Source organism: Argopecten irradians, chromosome 15 (assembly GCF_041381155.1).
Source record: "Argopecten irradians isolate NY chromosome 15, Ai_NY, whole genome shotgun sequence".
NCBI lineage: Eukaryota > Metazoa > Mollusca > Bivalvia > Pectinida > Pectinidae > Argopecten > Argopecten irradians.
In genome coordinates this window covers 4400292-4416654 of record NC_091148.1, presented here as the reverse complement: position 1 = coordinate 4416654, position 16363 = coordinate 4400292, and the positions used below count along the sequence as shown (strand labels likewise).

The 16363-nt window shown below is 32.1% G+C and overlaps 1 protein-coding gene across 3 annotated transcripts in view; it reads right to left on the bottom strand.

Moving 5' to 3' along the window:
* LOC138308463 (uncharacterized) overlaps nt 1-9537 on the bottom strand; it is a 42382-nt gene extending 32845 nt beyond the window's left edge. Inside the window, exons 1-3 of one of the 3 annotated variants that reach the window (XM_069249445.1) lie at nt 9453-9534; nt 9260-9344; nt 396-826 (exon numbers count right to left, since the gene is read on the bottom strand). In XM_069249445.1, coding sequence (XP_069105546.1) covers nt 396-826; nt 9260-9344; nt 9453-9500 — 564 coding nt within the window. In that variant the 5' untranslated portion in view covers nt 9501-9534. Of the gene's footprint in view, nt 1-395; nt 827-9259 lie in introns of all 3 variants that reach the window. The other 2 variants (XM_069249444.1, XM_069249443.1) reach the window with 2 other exon arrangements.
* Between the last annotated feature and the right edge of the window lie 6826 nt (nt 9538-16363).

The window sequence follows — 16363 nt, the reverse complement described above, 5'->3', positions numbered from 1 at the left end:
CTTATCTGTCTATCCCTCTGTCCATCAGTCCCTCCGTCGGTAGGTTGAGGTTATACTTCCTGGGATGGAATTTGAGGTCAAATATTTAACTACAAATGTCAATGTTAGCAAAATGTTGGTTCCAAATGATAACTAGAAAAAGTGGACAGCTTTTGTTGAAACAGGTAGAAACGGTACAGGTAGAGGGGATGAATATGTATTGGTTTATGCTGAAATAACTGCTAGAAAAACAACACTGATATCACACTCTATACTTTAATTCATATGCCTCATAAAATGAAACATTGATTTATAAGGTGGCAAAAGTCCATCTTTTGCAGGAAAAACGTATTTTGTGAACAAATATTTCTCCATTTATATTTTCCTTAGTTTAAAATCTAACTGAAATGACTTACTTTCTGACGCAACGCTTGTCCTTGGCCGTGCATACGGTGTATTTTCTTATTTTTCTTGTTTTTTCCACGATCTCTTCCTCCGCTTATCAGAAAAGCCGGCCTTACTCTAGCTCTATTGTAAGGTAATTCTTCTTCGTCTTCTTCTTCCTTCTCCTCCACCTCCTTTTCTTCAACTTCATCGTCGTGTTCATCGTTACGTCTACCGTAGCTTCGTTCAAATTCTTTTCGTAGTAGCTCCTTTTCGCTTTGTGTAGAAAGGGTGTCCTTGTGAGCTTTATTTTCATTTAATCCAGATTTTTCATGAGAATAAGGGTCTCCTCTTGCTCGTGTTCTTTCATCGCCGTTTACCGTACTGTGTAATGCCGATTTCAGTTCTTGGTCATTTTTTTCCAGCTCCACAAGTTTTCTGATCAGTTCAATTATATGTTGGTCTGAAAATCAATACAAAACATCAATTAATTTTTTAATGGTTATCTAAATACCATCACCATTTTCATTCCTCTGTCGCATATCAACACCTGATTCTAAAGCTCACAATTATAAACCAGAGCAGTATTTAAGAAAAAGTCATCAAATCAAAGAATTAAAATATGCCGTTATAACAAATTGCCATACACTACCAGTACCGATAAATAGCATTTGTTTATGGCTAACTTGGACAGAATGACGTATTTAAACTGATGGAATTTTGCAAACGGCTAATTTCGCTATATTTGCGGGTTTACTGAAAACCGCGAATTCAAAACACCAGAAAAATAATTGTTTTCGTGTAATTTTACTTAGAAAAAGGTGTTCTTAATCAGCAACACGAAAAGGTAAAAGGGCAAAAAGACAAAATAATATTGGAAAGGAGAAATTTTCATAATAAAAAACGAATTGGTTTCTTGCATTATTATGTAAAATCAAAGAATGTTAGGCATGAAACAGCGCGACTTAGCAAAGCAAGAGAAAGGGCAGAAATGATAAATGAAGAAAACATAAAGAAAATTTAATATAACCTTAATTAAACTCACATTTCATTGAATACAGGTGATATTCTATATTATTGTTTGCTATGTGAATATATTGTACCTGGTACATGTACACTTAGGTCCTTGAACCTTTTAAACTAGTATCTGAGGATATGTCACATTACTTCCAGATGAAGTCGAAGATACTATGACTCCGACCGAGTCAGAAATATAACGCCGTATGGAGTATTTCTGTACGCTCCGTAGTCCAGATATACATGCAACTAGAAACGTGATATTTGTGTCAGTTTGTGAACAGGTATTACGAAGGAATGTTTTGTTTAAAATTGCTAGATACCTGATGACTCCATTAAGTTCACAACGATGTCAAATGAAGGTGTTATACGAGATTCCGTGACATTTGTCAATTTGTCGTAATTCACGTTTAAATTTACATGGTCTAGTATATATATAAGTCAAAATAAGGATTGTGAACGCACAATGTTGTGCGAATGAGTATTCTCGATTTCATTCTATTTAATATTATGTACTCTAACTTAAGGTAGACCGTCCCTTCCGGTTTCCTCTCATGGATTTCGTTTATTTTTTGATATTTTGATTTTATGTATACCCTGATCACAAAAACCACATAAAAATCACATGTCACCTGGTTACTTTTTCTTTCAGGGTTGCTTAAAGATATGTACTAATGACATAAAATTTCGGATTTTAAGATTTTTTAAGTAAATAATATTTCCTCCGTGAAACATCCTTTAACATATAAAGAATATGCCCGTAACGTGTTCATAACCTCAGTAGGTGATATAGATTTCATAACTATATCAAATAAGCTGGGTTCTCCGCAATAAAATGAAATATCATTATTTTGAAATTAAATCCGGACCCATTTTCAGTGAAAAATTGCATGGAAATAGTCATTTTTTCTATTATCTGAAAAAATGATCCCAGGAAAAATCGATTTTTTATAATTTCCATGAAGATTGACTTATTTGCAATAATAAAAACCAATAAAAAGTATACCTCACCGCATTATTTTTCAAAATATGACCGATTTCTTTCTAATAATCTTTAAACTTTGGCCTGAAAATGTTAAGAATAGGCGAATCCGTAGCACTTTTCAGTGTTTCATGCTATTCATTACCCGTGTTAATTTTCTACATCTATTTTATAATTGGAATAACAAGATAACACAATAATTACACATCTTAATGATTTTACTTATTTAGTATATGAAATATAACAATCCAGTGTGCAAGCTACATGTAGGCCTGACCTCAAACTTCAAAAATGAGTGTAATTCAGCAGAAAATACGTCAGCTTTTTCTGGGACAAATATTTGCTCTGTGTGATACTGTATTGAAATAACCATTTTACGCAATAGCATCTTTCAAATTATAAGCTAAGAAATTAAAAATAAAAAAGATAAAATGAAAATATTTTCCAGCTATTTTATTTCCGTATTTTGTTTGTCCGTTTCCGGACGAAAATTAGTATACCGGTATCTTACGAAGAGCTCGAAACTCGAATGTTACCATCCAAAACACCACTAACTTCCTTCGGCATCCATATACTGTGTAAATTTATTTCTATTCTGCAAAAAGATAGGTTAACAATTATAACGATAACGGTCATTCATTTGTTTCTACTAAGGTGAAGTTTTTCATTTTGGGTCCCCGTAAACCATGTGTATTTTATCTGACTGTTTAGCGACTATTATGATTCTTGGATTTTACTTCATGCACAAATCTTCAAAATATTACTATATTTACCGATTGCCATACATTTAGATTGATACACTTCACGAATAGTGTATAAAATACATATCCGGGAACAAACTTTAAAGATAAACTAAACCAAGATCAATATCTTGAATTAAAATCAATTTTCGTGGACTTTACAAATAAATGAGATATTTTCTCAAAGTATGGCGCACTGTTAGTTTCCCAAAGGTTGGGAATATCTCTTTCAGCGAGGCCCGTTCGATAGGAGTGATCTATATGCAAAAGGTGTGTGAAAAAAGAACAAAAGATAACACGAGGTTTATTTGATATAACAGAATATTGTCAAGCAGTGAGGTACAGTGTATTTAAATTCCAATCATATCGATAATTTAGATCTCGTAATATCTCCGCTTTGTTATACGTATTTTATTGTAAACATGCGTATCCAACAGTAATGGTTGTTTGAATAGAAAAGTACCACCAGTACTTTTAAAATAATTCGCAAATGTTATAATTTTTTTAATCTAAATGTACCTTTGAATTTAAAATCCTGTCAAAATGTGAAGCAGACATGTTTTATCAAGTGCTGCTCTCTTTGATACCATCAACACAATTAAATTGGTTATTAAAATTCTGTCAACTTTAAAAGTCAACGAGATACAAGATTGATTAAACATCGAATAGTGATAGGATTAAAAAAAAATGATATCTCCTGTGACGGATATTGCACGCAAAGCTAATTTGTTTATCCATTGTAAATAGTGTTATCTATGAAAGGTAACTGTCTCCTGGCCTGTTCTATAGCGTCACCATGGTGACTGAGATTTAAGTAAGTACATTTTAATTGACAATACACTGATCCTGTCATGACTGATGTATATATAACACTTCACACTTTCTTTTTAATGAATTTTGTAAATGTACTTTTAAAAGTATTTATTTGATACAGAATATTTGGTAATATGTTCTCTATTTGACAAATTATCAGCCATGTTAAATTGTAAATTCACACCTAACTGTTAGTTATATTTGTAAACGCTCTTCCCTAATTTATCTTGGAAGGAAAATACTTATGTTTATAAAATCTCATTTAAAATTTCTATTTCAAATTGTGTGACGAGAGTTTTTTTTTATTTGTCTTTGAAGATCAATGTTAAAAGTACTCTTATTGCGTTGACGATGTCATGCACGTGACCCACTGTATGATATGACTGATATTAACATTGGCTGTTAAGCTCTGACATAATCATCTAGCGTACGAAAAGACTGCATTTACATCAGTGTGATAATTCACTGAAGAATATTAAAATATTAAAATAGATCAATATAATAGATTATAGATTATGGTATTTTAACTATTTCAATTTGATTGAAAAGTTGTATTTATCTTTGGATACCTGGTTTATCGATTGAACTATTTCATTTAACTGACATTCCTTAGTCGGTAGCCCAGGCAAAACATAAGAATCGGATAGAAACCACTATTTCTCCCCAAATCCGGGGTTGTTCCATCAAATGATATGCAGCTGTATACGTTTTTTTCATACTTTATTTTCTATCTATTTTCTTTTTCAAACAGGAATGATAAATGTAAATACAATCATCAGCTGCTATATCTTTGACATTCATTGGTGTGTAACGCACAACATATGTTAGAACACCTAATGTATGTTACAAAAGTAATTTTTTAATTTTCATAGTAGCTATGAAAAGCAGAAGCTATCTACATATCCCGCGGAGCGCGATTCATTGGCAAATGTTTGTTTTCGTCAGTTGGTTTATTCATCTAGTGACGAAACACTAGGAATGTAAATATACCCCAATGCATGTCAAAAATATGACAACCAATACTTTATTGCTTAACAAATTGCAATTACATATTGAACTGATACACAACTCAATTAGCGGCACGTTCTTTTTAGACTAAATTATATAGCAGTCAATTGTTGATGATGCACGCACTTCTATAAAGTTCATTAACTTATAAGTATGCAAAGAACAGATACCTACGTTCGTATACCACACGTGAGGTCTTTACGTTACTACTTATCAAATTATTTACCCCTGAGGACATACTTAGACTCTCCTAAATCAAAGGCTAGAGCAGTCCATTATGGAATTCAAGAGATGAATGTTTTAATATACTAGTTAAATAGGACATTAAGAGTGACACCTGTCACCGCCATTGCACGATACACATGTAAGTATGATACAAACAAATACTTTGGGATTTATTAAATTGATTTGAATTTCTAAAAATGAAAATACATTGACAATTTATGTCAGGTAAAAAAGATAATTTGTCATTGGGGCTCATGTGTGTTTTAATGTAGTTGAACCAGCAAATGCTATATATAGTAACATTATTATCCGGTTGACATTCTGGATAGAATCGGTATGCAATATACTGTGATTAGAGTTATAATAACGTAATTATTTCATCAAATTCAATATATAAAGAAAAATGCTGATCGGAATTCCTTATGACAGATTTTATAGGGTGGTTTTATTTTATTTTATTTTTATTTTTCAATCTGCTACCAAACTGTATGTTGTGCGTGTGTCGTATATAAATGCATGTAATTATGTAACTATATAATTATTTCATGATATCAAAATGTTGATCCAAATATCTTATGACAGCTTTTGTGTGGTGTTAATATTATTTTCTTTTTCAATTTGCTGCCAAACTGAAATGTTTGCATGTGTCGTGAGCTATAACATGAGTGCAGTAAATATCCGCAAATTGTTTATGTCCATGTAAATAACTCTTAAATTGATGCGTACTTATTTGCATTTATGTATACAAGAGAAAATCAAATATTGATCTTTTTACAACCATGATAAATTTGGGATTAGGTTCGGTTACAGTATAGTTGTATACAAAACAAGTAGAATGTAACGAAATATCATGCGCACATGTTATTGAATATATGCCAATCGTTTGGGTGTATTTTGATAAAATGAAACAAGTACATTAAGTTTTCAATTTAAGTTTACTTAACATGTACTGTCACATACATTTCCCCATCCTCGATACTGCAGGTGCTACTATCACTGACATTATATCCTACCCATCCTCGATACTCCAGGGGTTACTATCAATGACGTTATATCTACCCCTATATTCGATAAATCAGGGGTGACTATCACTGACGTTACATGTATATCTACCCCAATCATCGATATTCCAGGGGTTAGTATCACTGAGGTTGACTTATAGCCCCATAACATGAGAAATGTATTCATTTTTATCCTAAATATTCAATCTAACTATGAAAAGTTTCCCTCTTTTCAGTCTATTTCATTTTGTTTTACCTCCATAACATCTGTTTGTTAAATGTAACAAAAAATGACGAATAGAACAAAATAACATAGTCAAGTCACAGTTTATAATTTCGTTACTAGCAGGTGTTGTGAACTTTAAAGACTAAGTTTGATGTCATGTTCAATTATACGACACTTCTTAATTTTTACTGAATGGATGTAAAGGTCATATATCACATGTCCATTTACGGGTCTGATATAAATGATTAATCTAGTTTTCTTTAAAAGTTTTAACCTACGAACATAACCCGCTTTACTCTCAGAATTGTATTGGTATATCACCTAACACCCTGGATTTATGAACTATTACGCACTCAGGAATGTTAAATATTTCGTATGTAGTAGTTTTCCCAATATCAGCGATACCTTTCTTGCAATAATTTCATTTCCAATTACACGTTGGAAAGCGATAATTATTGTCATTTGATAAATCTCGAATCTTGTTCACTTGAACAACTGCGATGTATTTAGTTTCTATCATACTAAGAATGGGCATGATATATTGTTATTTAGATTGCGTGCAAAACCTTCATGTCAAGTAATCGTCTTATCAAATAACTGATCTACCTTAACTATATCCGTGTGAATTTCGTTTGTGATAAACTTGAAGTATTTGTTGTAAAATAAAATTAATGTGAAATTAAAAAAATAACTTGATCAACATTTAATTCAGCATTACGTTTCCCTTACATCTCATTTTAATGTGTGATTATAAGACTGACGTGAAACCCACTGAGCCACCGAGGCCATACTTTGATTTAATGACGTAAAAAGCAAGCATTGTACAAATTGATCAATTTGTTTTTGGTTTTTTTCTTTGAGAATGTAAAATATTTCAATTAGGATATTTTATACTAAAATGCAAACGCCCTTTTCATTTTGATTAAAGGTAATGTGCAGCTTCATTTTACCTAATGCGCCGATTCAAGAAGTTATTGATACCATACAAATGACGCCAGGATATTATAGTTATAGCATTGTTCTTGTCTTTCTTAGTTTATTTGATTAGTGTTCCCGTTTTTCTACTCTCTCTTTGTTTATTTGATTAGTGTTCCCGTTTTTCTACCCGCACATTATGAAAGATATGCTATTATAATATGATCTTAATTAATAACGTTCCAAACATTCCGAGTAGTTACAACTAAACGCAATTTTCAAGGCCCACTACTTTTCCATAAAAATAATCTACGCGATTTTATATAAAAGTCTAATAAAACTATAATGATATATGAAAATATATATCCATGGCCACAAATGAGGTTACGACACCAAACAAATGCGAGTTTCCCTAAGTAATGTATATTTTGTATGTTTATACTGATATACTATCCTATACTATCTATACTTATCATTTTGCCGACTTTAAAGATAACTTAACAGTTTCCCTAGCAACGACGGAATATCCTTATAAAATATTGGAGATTTATTGACTCTCCATTAGCGATAAACTAATAAAAATCGTAATTTTGGTCGCATGCGATTGGTAATTTATAATGGAATGAAACCCTAAAAATTTAAGAGTAGCAGTAATATTAATCAGCCATTATGAAACTTGACTATGTACTGTAGTAGTCAGCTCGATATAAACAATGCCATGTTGGACTTCATGGCAAAAGGACAATATCCCGTCAAGAAAACACCGAAAAGAAAACAGGTTTGATCGACAGGATATTGGTGTTTTAATCTAGCAAATTAAAACTACGTGAGAGTGTATTAGCTTTAAATCGACACTTAAAGCACACCCTGTAGTATAAACCTACAAAGCTATACAAGATTTGACGCTAGTGAATATATGTTATAACTGTGATAAAATTTGTACAAGGACCAATGTGCTGAAGATTTAAAGAACATGAAATGCTTCCAGATCTGTTCATTCAGCTGTATATAAATGGTGTATAGATCAAATTAGATACGAACATGATTGGATAAAACTCATTGTACAGAGGATGATTAACAGTTAGTATGTTCATTTCATGCTTAATTGCATGTTCTTTATTTTCAATTTATTACCTTTTGATGCCTTGCGTAACGGAACATGTGGTAATTAAAATGTAATAAAATAATACATGGTCCATTGAACACCATAATACATGTAACTTCATGATAAACACACGCATAGTGAATAGTTATATTATCTAAAGAAAAGTATGCTGATCCGGCATAGATTGTCTACTGATATTTTCATTCAGTGCGACGCAAAGTAACATTTCATTTAAACCCTTTCACATTTGCATCTAATGTGAATAGAGCAAAATGACAGTTAGTCTTAAAAATTAAAAAGAATCGAAATATAAGAACAAAAGTTACAATATTTATAAATATATAGTTTACTACATAGACAATATCAGAGGTTAAGGAACTGATATCTAAATATTATATGTATAAAACTTTGTTGAAGCATTGAAATAACTAAAATCTGTGTATAAAAGCTAATACAAATATAAATATTTGTTATACGACAAAGACAATACCTAGGATTAAGGAATAGATATCGAAACTCTCTATATTTACAGTTTGTCATGAAAATTACAATACCTCAAACTAAGTACAACAGCTGAAATAGATAAAAATAATTCCATCGATTATGAAATCAATATGTAAACCTTCTATATTGACACTTTGTCGAAACATTGAATCTATGTACACATGCTGAAACAAACATAAATATTCCATACATCATACAGACAATGTCAAGGAGTTAGGAATTGATGTCTTAACTTTCTAATGTGACAAATTGTCCTAAAATTGAAACTATTCAACTAGATACAAAAAAACTGAAATTATTCTTATTTCTTATAACCATAAAGCCAATGCCAGGGATAAATGTATTCATATATGAACTTACCTGTTCTCGTGCCCTGATCATCAGCTGTTTGTGGATAGGTATCCAGGACCTGGTCAGCAGCTGTTTGTGGATAGGTATCCAGGACCTGGTCAGCAGCTGTTTGTGGATAGGTATCCAGGACCTGGTCAGCAGCTGTTTGTGGATAGGTATCCAGGACCTGGTCAGCAGCTGTTTGTGGATAGGTATCCAGGACATGCGGTAATACCACAAGGAGGAGAATCCCCTTCGTCAGGTAAGCCATGTCGGGGAGTTATGTCAGGTGTAAGGCTCTGCACAACCTATATACATGAGGGGTATATATATATATATATATATATAGGTACAGGTACAAATTGACGTACGTGATACGTCTACAGGTAGATTATCTTTACTTTCACACCTGTAATTAAACAATACTCCGAAACACACGAATGACGTAGAGACAGCCCTCTGATATTGACTTCAAAACTTTTTTTATTAGGACCCAATTATTTTGTTTTAATGACATGGTAGTGTATGAATTCCCCCTGTCACTCTCTAACTCTGTATTTGAGCAAGCACACGAAATATTATAGCATGTTAGCACGATATTTTTTCTAGTTCTTTGCCGTGGCAACATATCTACTAGTACTAAAGCTAACAATCCATCGCATGGAACGATAAACAAAATAAAGCCAATATACCTTGTGGAGTTTGTAGAATGAATCATTGAGCAAATCTATTTTTTCCGTCTGCCGCACACCACCATTTAATTCGTTCAATTACGTACTGCACATTCTTGTGCAAAAAGGACGTCGGATTGATATCTAAGTAAATATCCAGTTTAATGATTTACATTCAGTTCCTTTATTTTTTCGCCAGCTGTCAATCAAACCCAACGCGGCTTTGTGTAATAGTGTGTGTATGATACTACATTTGCTATAACATAGATAGATGATAATTCGCGTGTTTTTAAAATACCATTTAGTTGGTTATTTCTGCGGTTTTCTTTTTCTGTTTTTGTTTTTTCTATTTTTTTTTTAGGATGACATTTTCGCGATATCACATGTCATTGCTATGGTCGAGAAATTTGGTCAGCAAATGTTGAAAAATTATTGCGTCATATATACTCTGTAAGTCAGATCTCGTAAATTCAAAGCAGCAAAACAAATTGCTTGATTTTAGTTAAAACCTCGTAAAATCTCACTAAAGTATTTTTGTTTAGAGTAGTTCCTCCTGAGTCAGCAGAATCAAAAACGCGGAAACTTTGGCGGTCCTCCTCAAAGATATTACAATAACAAATCATACCTATGATACCGTTCATACATGTACAGAGACCATGGTTTCTGAGTGGTTTAACGTCGCAACATATTACCATCATGCTTCTGTGTCGAATCTTGTATGGGGAAGTTGCCTGGTACTGACGCTGATCGATGTTTTCCCCGGGCGCTTCAGTATTCCTCCACCAATAAACCTAGCACTCTTTAAATAAAACTAGCTGTTAATAAGACGTGAAATCAATAAAATCAAATATCCATATCGGGGCTTAGCCAATGGATCGGGTATATTTGATAAAATGTCCTATCATCAACTTATCTCACTGGGTAAGACATTAAAATGCTGTAGGGCATTGGTAATACATGTTTGAGAAACTTCGTGACGTCACGAAGTGGTGATCGTTTACATTGTCAGCGATAATGATGTATTATTATCATTATATAATTGAAGAGAAAGAATCGCATTCACATTCTGGAAACAATAATTTAAGTACATTGTATGTATGCATTATTTAAATAAAGTATATCTAAATCGGGACGAAGCTAAATAGACGTATGTAGTTCGTGTCCAATGTCAATTATAAATCTTTCAAATAAATTAAACAGCTTATCATTAACATGTATTCATATATCATTCAATGATTGATTTTTTTTCAATGGATGTATATCAAACCTACGCATAAAAGAAATGGCGTCATTATCTAAACTTTGTTAAACTGTCAATGTGACGAAAACCCAACAAAAACGTGACGTATACGAATGTCTTTAATATATGCTGTGAAAGGAATCGTGACATGTATTAGTACTATTGGTAAACTTATAAATGCAATGCACATACTTGTATTTAATAAGTTAAGCTATAACACTTCAATTGCAACCAAGGTGAGTAGCATTATAACATCACCTGTAAATAATCAATGGTCTGTGTAATTTAAAACGTATGTTTACAAAATAATTTTCCAAATCCGTTGTTTAACATGTTTCTGCTTATCTCTTCACTTATTAGTTTGATATTTACAACGGGAACGTATTTCAAATTTCCGTGTGATTAGAAGAAAGCGGACTAACCTTTGATAAACAAACACACATCCTCACCCTCACTCACACACTCTCACACACGTCATAATGGTATCCTATTAAACTTACTTTAACTTTTAATTTCACCTTTGAAAACAGAAGCCAAGCGTTTTGAAATGTACTATAAATCATAAAATTTACACACTTACTTCTCAATAAAAAAATTAAAAGTACCGAAAAACCATTCAAATATCATTTTAAAAAACTGCAATATTAATCTTGTGTTGAAAAGTGTGATATTATCGGAAAATAAATGGAAAATGTGGTTATTAAAATATCGTATATAAACCGCATTGTGGCTTGCCACCTTCCTCCTGCCACGTCCCCATCTCTGTCCCCGCATCGCCCCCGCCATGGGCACGCCCAAACCCTAACATAATCAGAGAGCTATATCTGACGAGCTAGATTCATGATCAAGACTCATGATATTTAACTTGCATCTTGTGAACTGTATTATCGTACTCTGAATGATTTTGCACGAGAAACGCGTAATCAATTGCATAATACGTTCTTTCGAAAACATAATATACTAAAGAGCTCTTAGTCATGAATTAATTTACATGTACATGTGAGACTATGTTGCGAAGAAGTGGAATATTATAAACATCAAAATAACGTGGTTTGCAGTAAATAGGCATTTTTGCAATAAGATTTTTTTAAAGTGTTAATCTTAAAGTTATATGTGCCGTATTATTCATACTCACGAATCAAGATGAGCTTTTAACATGTTATTCATCACCAAAAATTACAAACGTTTTGAAAATAACAGTGCTTTCAATGCATAGGTTTTAATTTTACATGTACAAATATGAGCTGAAAATGATTTTTGGCAGTACTGCCAAAAATCATTTATTTACATCAATAGTGAAGTGAAATGAGTACATACGGTGAGACCATGAAGCCAAATTGTGGCCTACAATTTCATTACACATTTTTACAGTGTTTTTAGTAATTATAAAGAGACTTCTGCAGGTATGTTTTCATTTAAACATATTTAAGGCATAAAAACAACAATTTTTCAGTACAAGATTTCTGTGTTATAAATAATGTTTGTAAGTCATCTGAAGCCATTTAAATGGTTTTTACAGCTTTATTCATCAAACCTTATGGTTTTTAATAAATTAATGTTGAAAGCATAGCATGTCAAAATTATCGCCCAGTTACGGCACATATAACTTTAAACTAAATATAATAACTGGATCAGATTTAGTGTTAATTTGTTAATTTGGTGTTAATTCGAGTATAATGATAACTGGATCAGAAGTAGTGTTAATTTGTTAATTTGGTGTTAATTCGAGTATAATGATAACTGGGTCAGATTTAGTGTTAATTTGTTAATTTGGTGTTAATTCGAGTATAATGATAACTGGATCAGAAGTAGTGTTAATTTGTTAATTTGGTGTTAATTCGAGTATAATGATAACTGGATCAGATTTAGTGTTAATTTGTTGTTAATTCGAGTATAATGATAACTGGATCAGATTTAGTGTTAATTTGTTAATTTGGTGTTAATTCGAGTATAATGATAACTGGATCAGATTTAGTGTTAATTTGTTAATTTGGTGTTAATTCGAGTATAATGATAACTGGATCAGATTTAGTGTTAATTTGTTAATTTGGTGTTAATTCGAGTATAATGATAACTGGATCAGATTTAGTGTTAATTTGTTAATTTGGTGTTAATTCGAGTATAATGATAACTGGATCAGATTTAGTGTTAATTTGTTAATTTGGTGTTAATTCGAGTATAATGATAACTGGATCAGATTTAGTGTTAATTTGTTAATTTGGTGTTAATTCGAGTATAATGATAACTGGATCAGATTTAGTGTTAATTTGTTAATTTGGTGTTAATTCGAGTATAATGATAACTGGATCAGATTTAGTGTTAATTTGTTAATTCGGTGTTAATTCGATAGTATAATGATAACTGGATCAGTATTTAGTGTTAATTTGTTAATTTGGTGTTAATTCGAGTATAATGATAACTTGATCAGATTTAGTGTTAATTTGTTAATTTGGTGTTAATTCGAGTATAATGATAACTTGATCAGATTTAGTGTTAATTTGTTAATTTGGTGTTAATTCGAGTATAATGATAACTTGATCAGATTTAATGTTAATTTGTTAATTTGGTGTTAATTCGAGTATAATGATAACTGGATCAGATTTAATGTTAATTTGTTAATTTGGTGTTAATTCGAGTATAATGATAACTTGATCAGATTTAGTGTTAATTTGTTAATTTGGTGTTAATTCGAGTATAATGCAATAGTGCTTATAACGAACAATAGGGAAAACACCGAAAACTGTGGAATAGTCACGATAATGAATTATACGAGGCCCGTAAGGGCCGATAACTATTCATGATCTTGACTATTCCTCAGTTTGAGGTGTTTCTCATGCTTAAACCGTGGTACTGAATGTCCCTGGTTCTCTCCACTATTACACTGGGTATTGTTTAACTATTCCATAGCTCCAGATAAACCCTTACTACCTATTTAAACCTTGAGACCTATTCGTTATTCTTTTATTTATTTCACTTGGAGAACAATAATCATTATTTGCATTATTTTTGAAAGAGCAATGCACAGGTACTATATGGTACTCACACTGTAACATTTACTCAGTTTAGCTTTCACTGTTCAATATGAAGGACCATAAATATGTAGCTCTGCATATGCAGAAGTGATGATTTTCTGATATAAATTTGAAGTGATTTGGGCAAAAAATTCCCATGCAGCACACGCCTTAGAGGGAGCAGATTGAGCAAAGTTTAGAAGAAAAAAATAAACAAAACAAAAAATTTCCAAACGTTTTGGATATATGCTCAAAAGAGTGACATCATATAGCAAAAGAGTGTGTTTTTTGAAAGTATTCCTTGGATATTGTTATCGTCTTAAAAGGTGTTGGCATGTAAATTTATTTGATTAATGCCATTTTTATGGGATATGAAGTAATTTGGATATACAAAATATGGGAAAAAAAGCATGTCAAACATCTTTCATTTCATTGTGGCATATTTTGGAATAAAGTGATGAAAATTGTATACATATATATATTGTATATATATATATATATATATATATGTATGTATATCGGTATTATGAAAACAAGTTTACAAATACATCACAACAACGTTGACAAGTACCTGGGTTAATCTTTAATCCGTCTCTCCGAGGAATTAATGAATGAGGATGTATTTCTGACTACATGCTGAGCTATGTTCATATGGGCCGCGGTGTCCGAGTGGTTAAGATGTACCGACATATTACCACATGCCCTCCACCTCTGGGTCGCGAGTTCGAATCCCATGTGGGGCAGTTGCCAGGTACTGACCGCTGGTCGGTGGTTTTTCTCCGGGTACTCCGGCTTTCCTCCACCAACAAATCTGGCACGTCCTTAAATGACCCTGGCTGTTAATAGGACGTTAAACTAATCAAACAAACAAACAAACAAACAAAATGTTCACCAGTCTCTACATTTACCTTCAACTGTAGAATAGTTACCTTTTCCAGTAAGAATTCAGTAAACAGTATAACAGTTCACAAATTATTCCACAGCAAAAGGTAACTATTTGGTAGGTGATAATAGTAGACTTTGCTCCAACTATACCTCAAGCCATAACAATAAATGACACAACAGCCATATTTTCTTAACCTTGCCTTTACCAGTCAAGAATGGGAAAATAAATGGTTTTAAAATGTTTAACGTCGATTCTGATTGGCTGATATAACGCTGTAAAGATTTCATAGGAAAAACAGTCCAAAAATTAATTTATGTGAAATTGAGAAGATATTAAAGACAGTAGACTGAATTTTAAGGATTTTTTTTTTAATTTATTTCATTTTATAATTATTTTTAATATATTCAAAATATAAATTTAGAAAAAAAAAACCTATTTAAGTTAATCCTATTTCAACGTCATATAGATTGACCTAGAGTTGGTATGAAATAAGTCATACTGATGACCATTTTTCACTTGTCACCTTCCTCATGATTCTCGCACACTGATATTACCGACAGCTGTCAAATTAAATGAGATTTTCGTTCACAAAATAGGACGGACTCTGTATCATATATACGCCTATTTGTCCGTAATATTAGATTTTCATTTAGAATAAAGTTTAATAAGATAGCGTAGGCGGGTCACCTTGACCTTTCTATCAATGGTAACATTTGTTATTTGTATTTATAAAACCATTCATGTGTGAAATGAACCTCGTGTATATTTACCTTGCTTGAATAGCTGTAAAGTTATAGGTACAAGTGTTTACATTTTATTTACACTAACCTCATTGTGATGTAAACATCAAGACTTTATTAAAAGAGCATTAAGGCAATGCTTGTGAACTCGAACCTTTAATAAACCACTATCATAGTTGCTGTATATTGGTGGCAGAAAATTTCGGCAACCCCTTCCTATCGTAGAACAATTCACTGTCCATACTTTACGGATAATGTTTCATTGTCTGTAGATTCACTGAAGTGTATTTACATTGGGATATATGCATAGTGTTTGAGGGTCATCTTTAGCGCACCAAGCAGTATATACGTACCCCAATGCAACTATGTACATCGATGTATCTACAGAAAATGAAAAAAATACATTATTTATATTTTTCATTAAAAAATGACATAATGAATAATCTTATACGCATTATTAGAACAGTGACCAGTTCGAGAGAACAGTCATATTTTACTACATGGCGGTAAGTTTGCGGTTCTGTAGGTGTTAGCGGCAAAATACTATATTATACGATATATAATAGCTAGGAAAGACAATAATTCT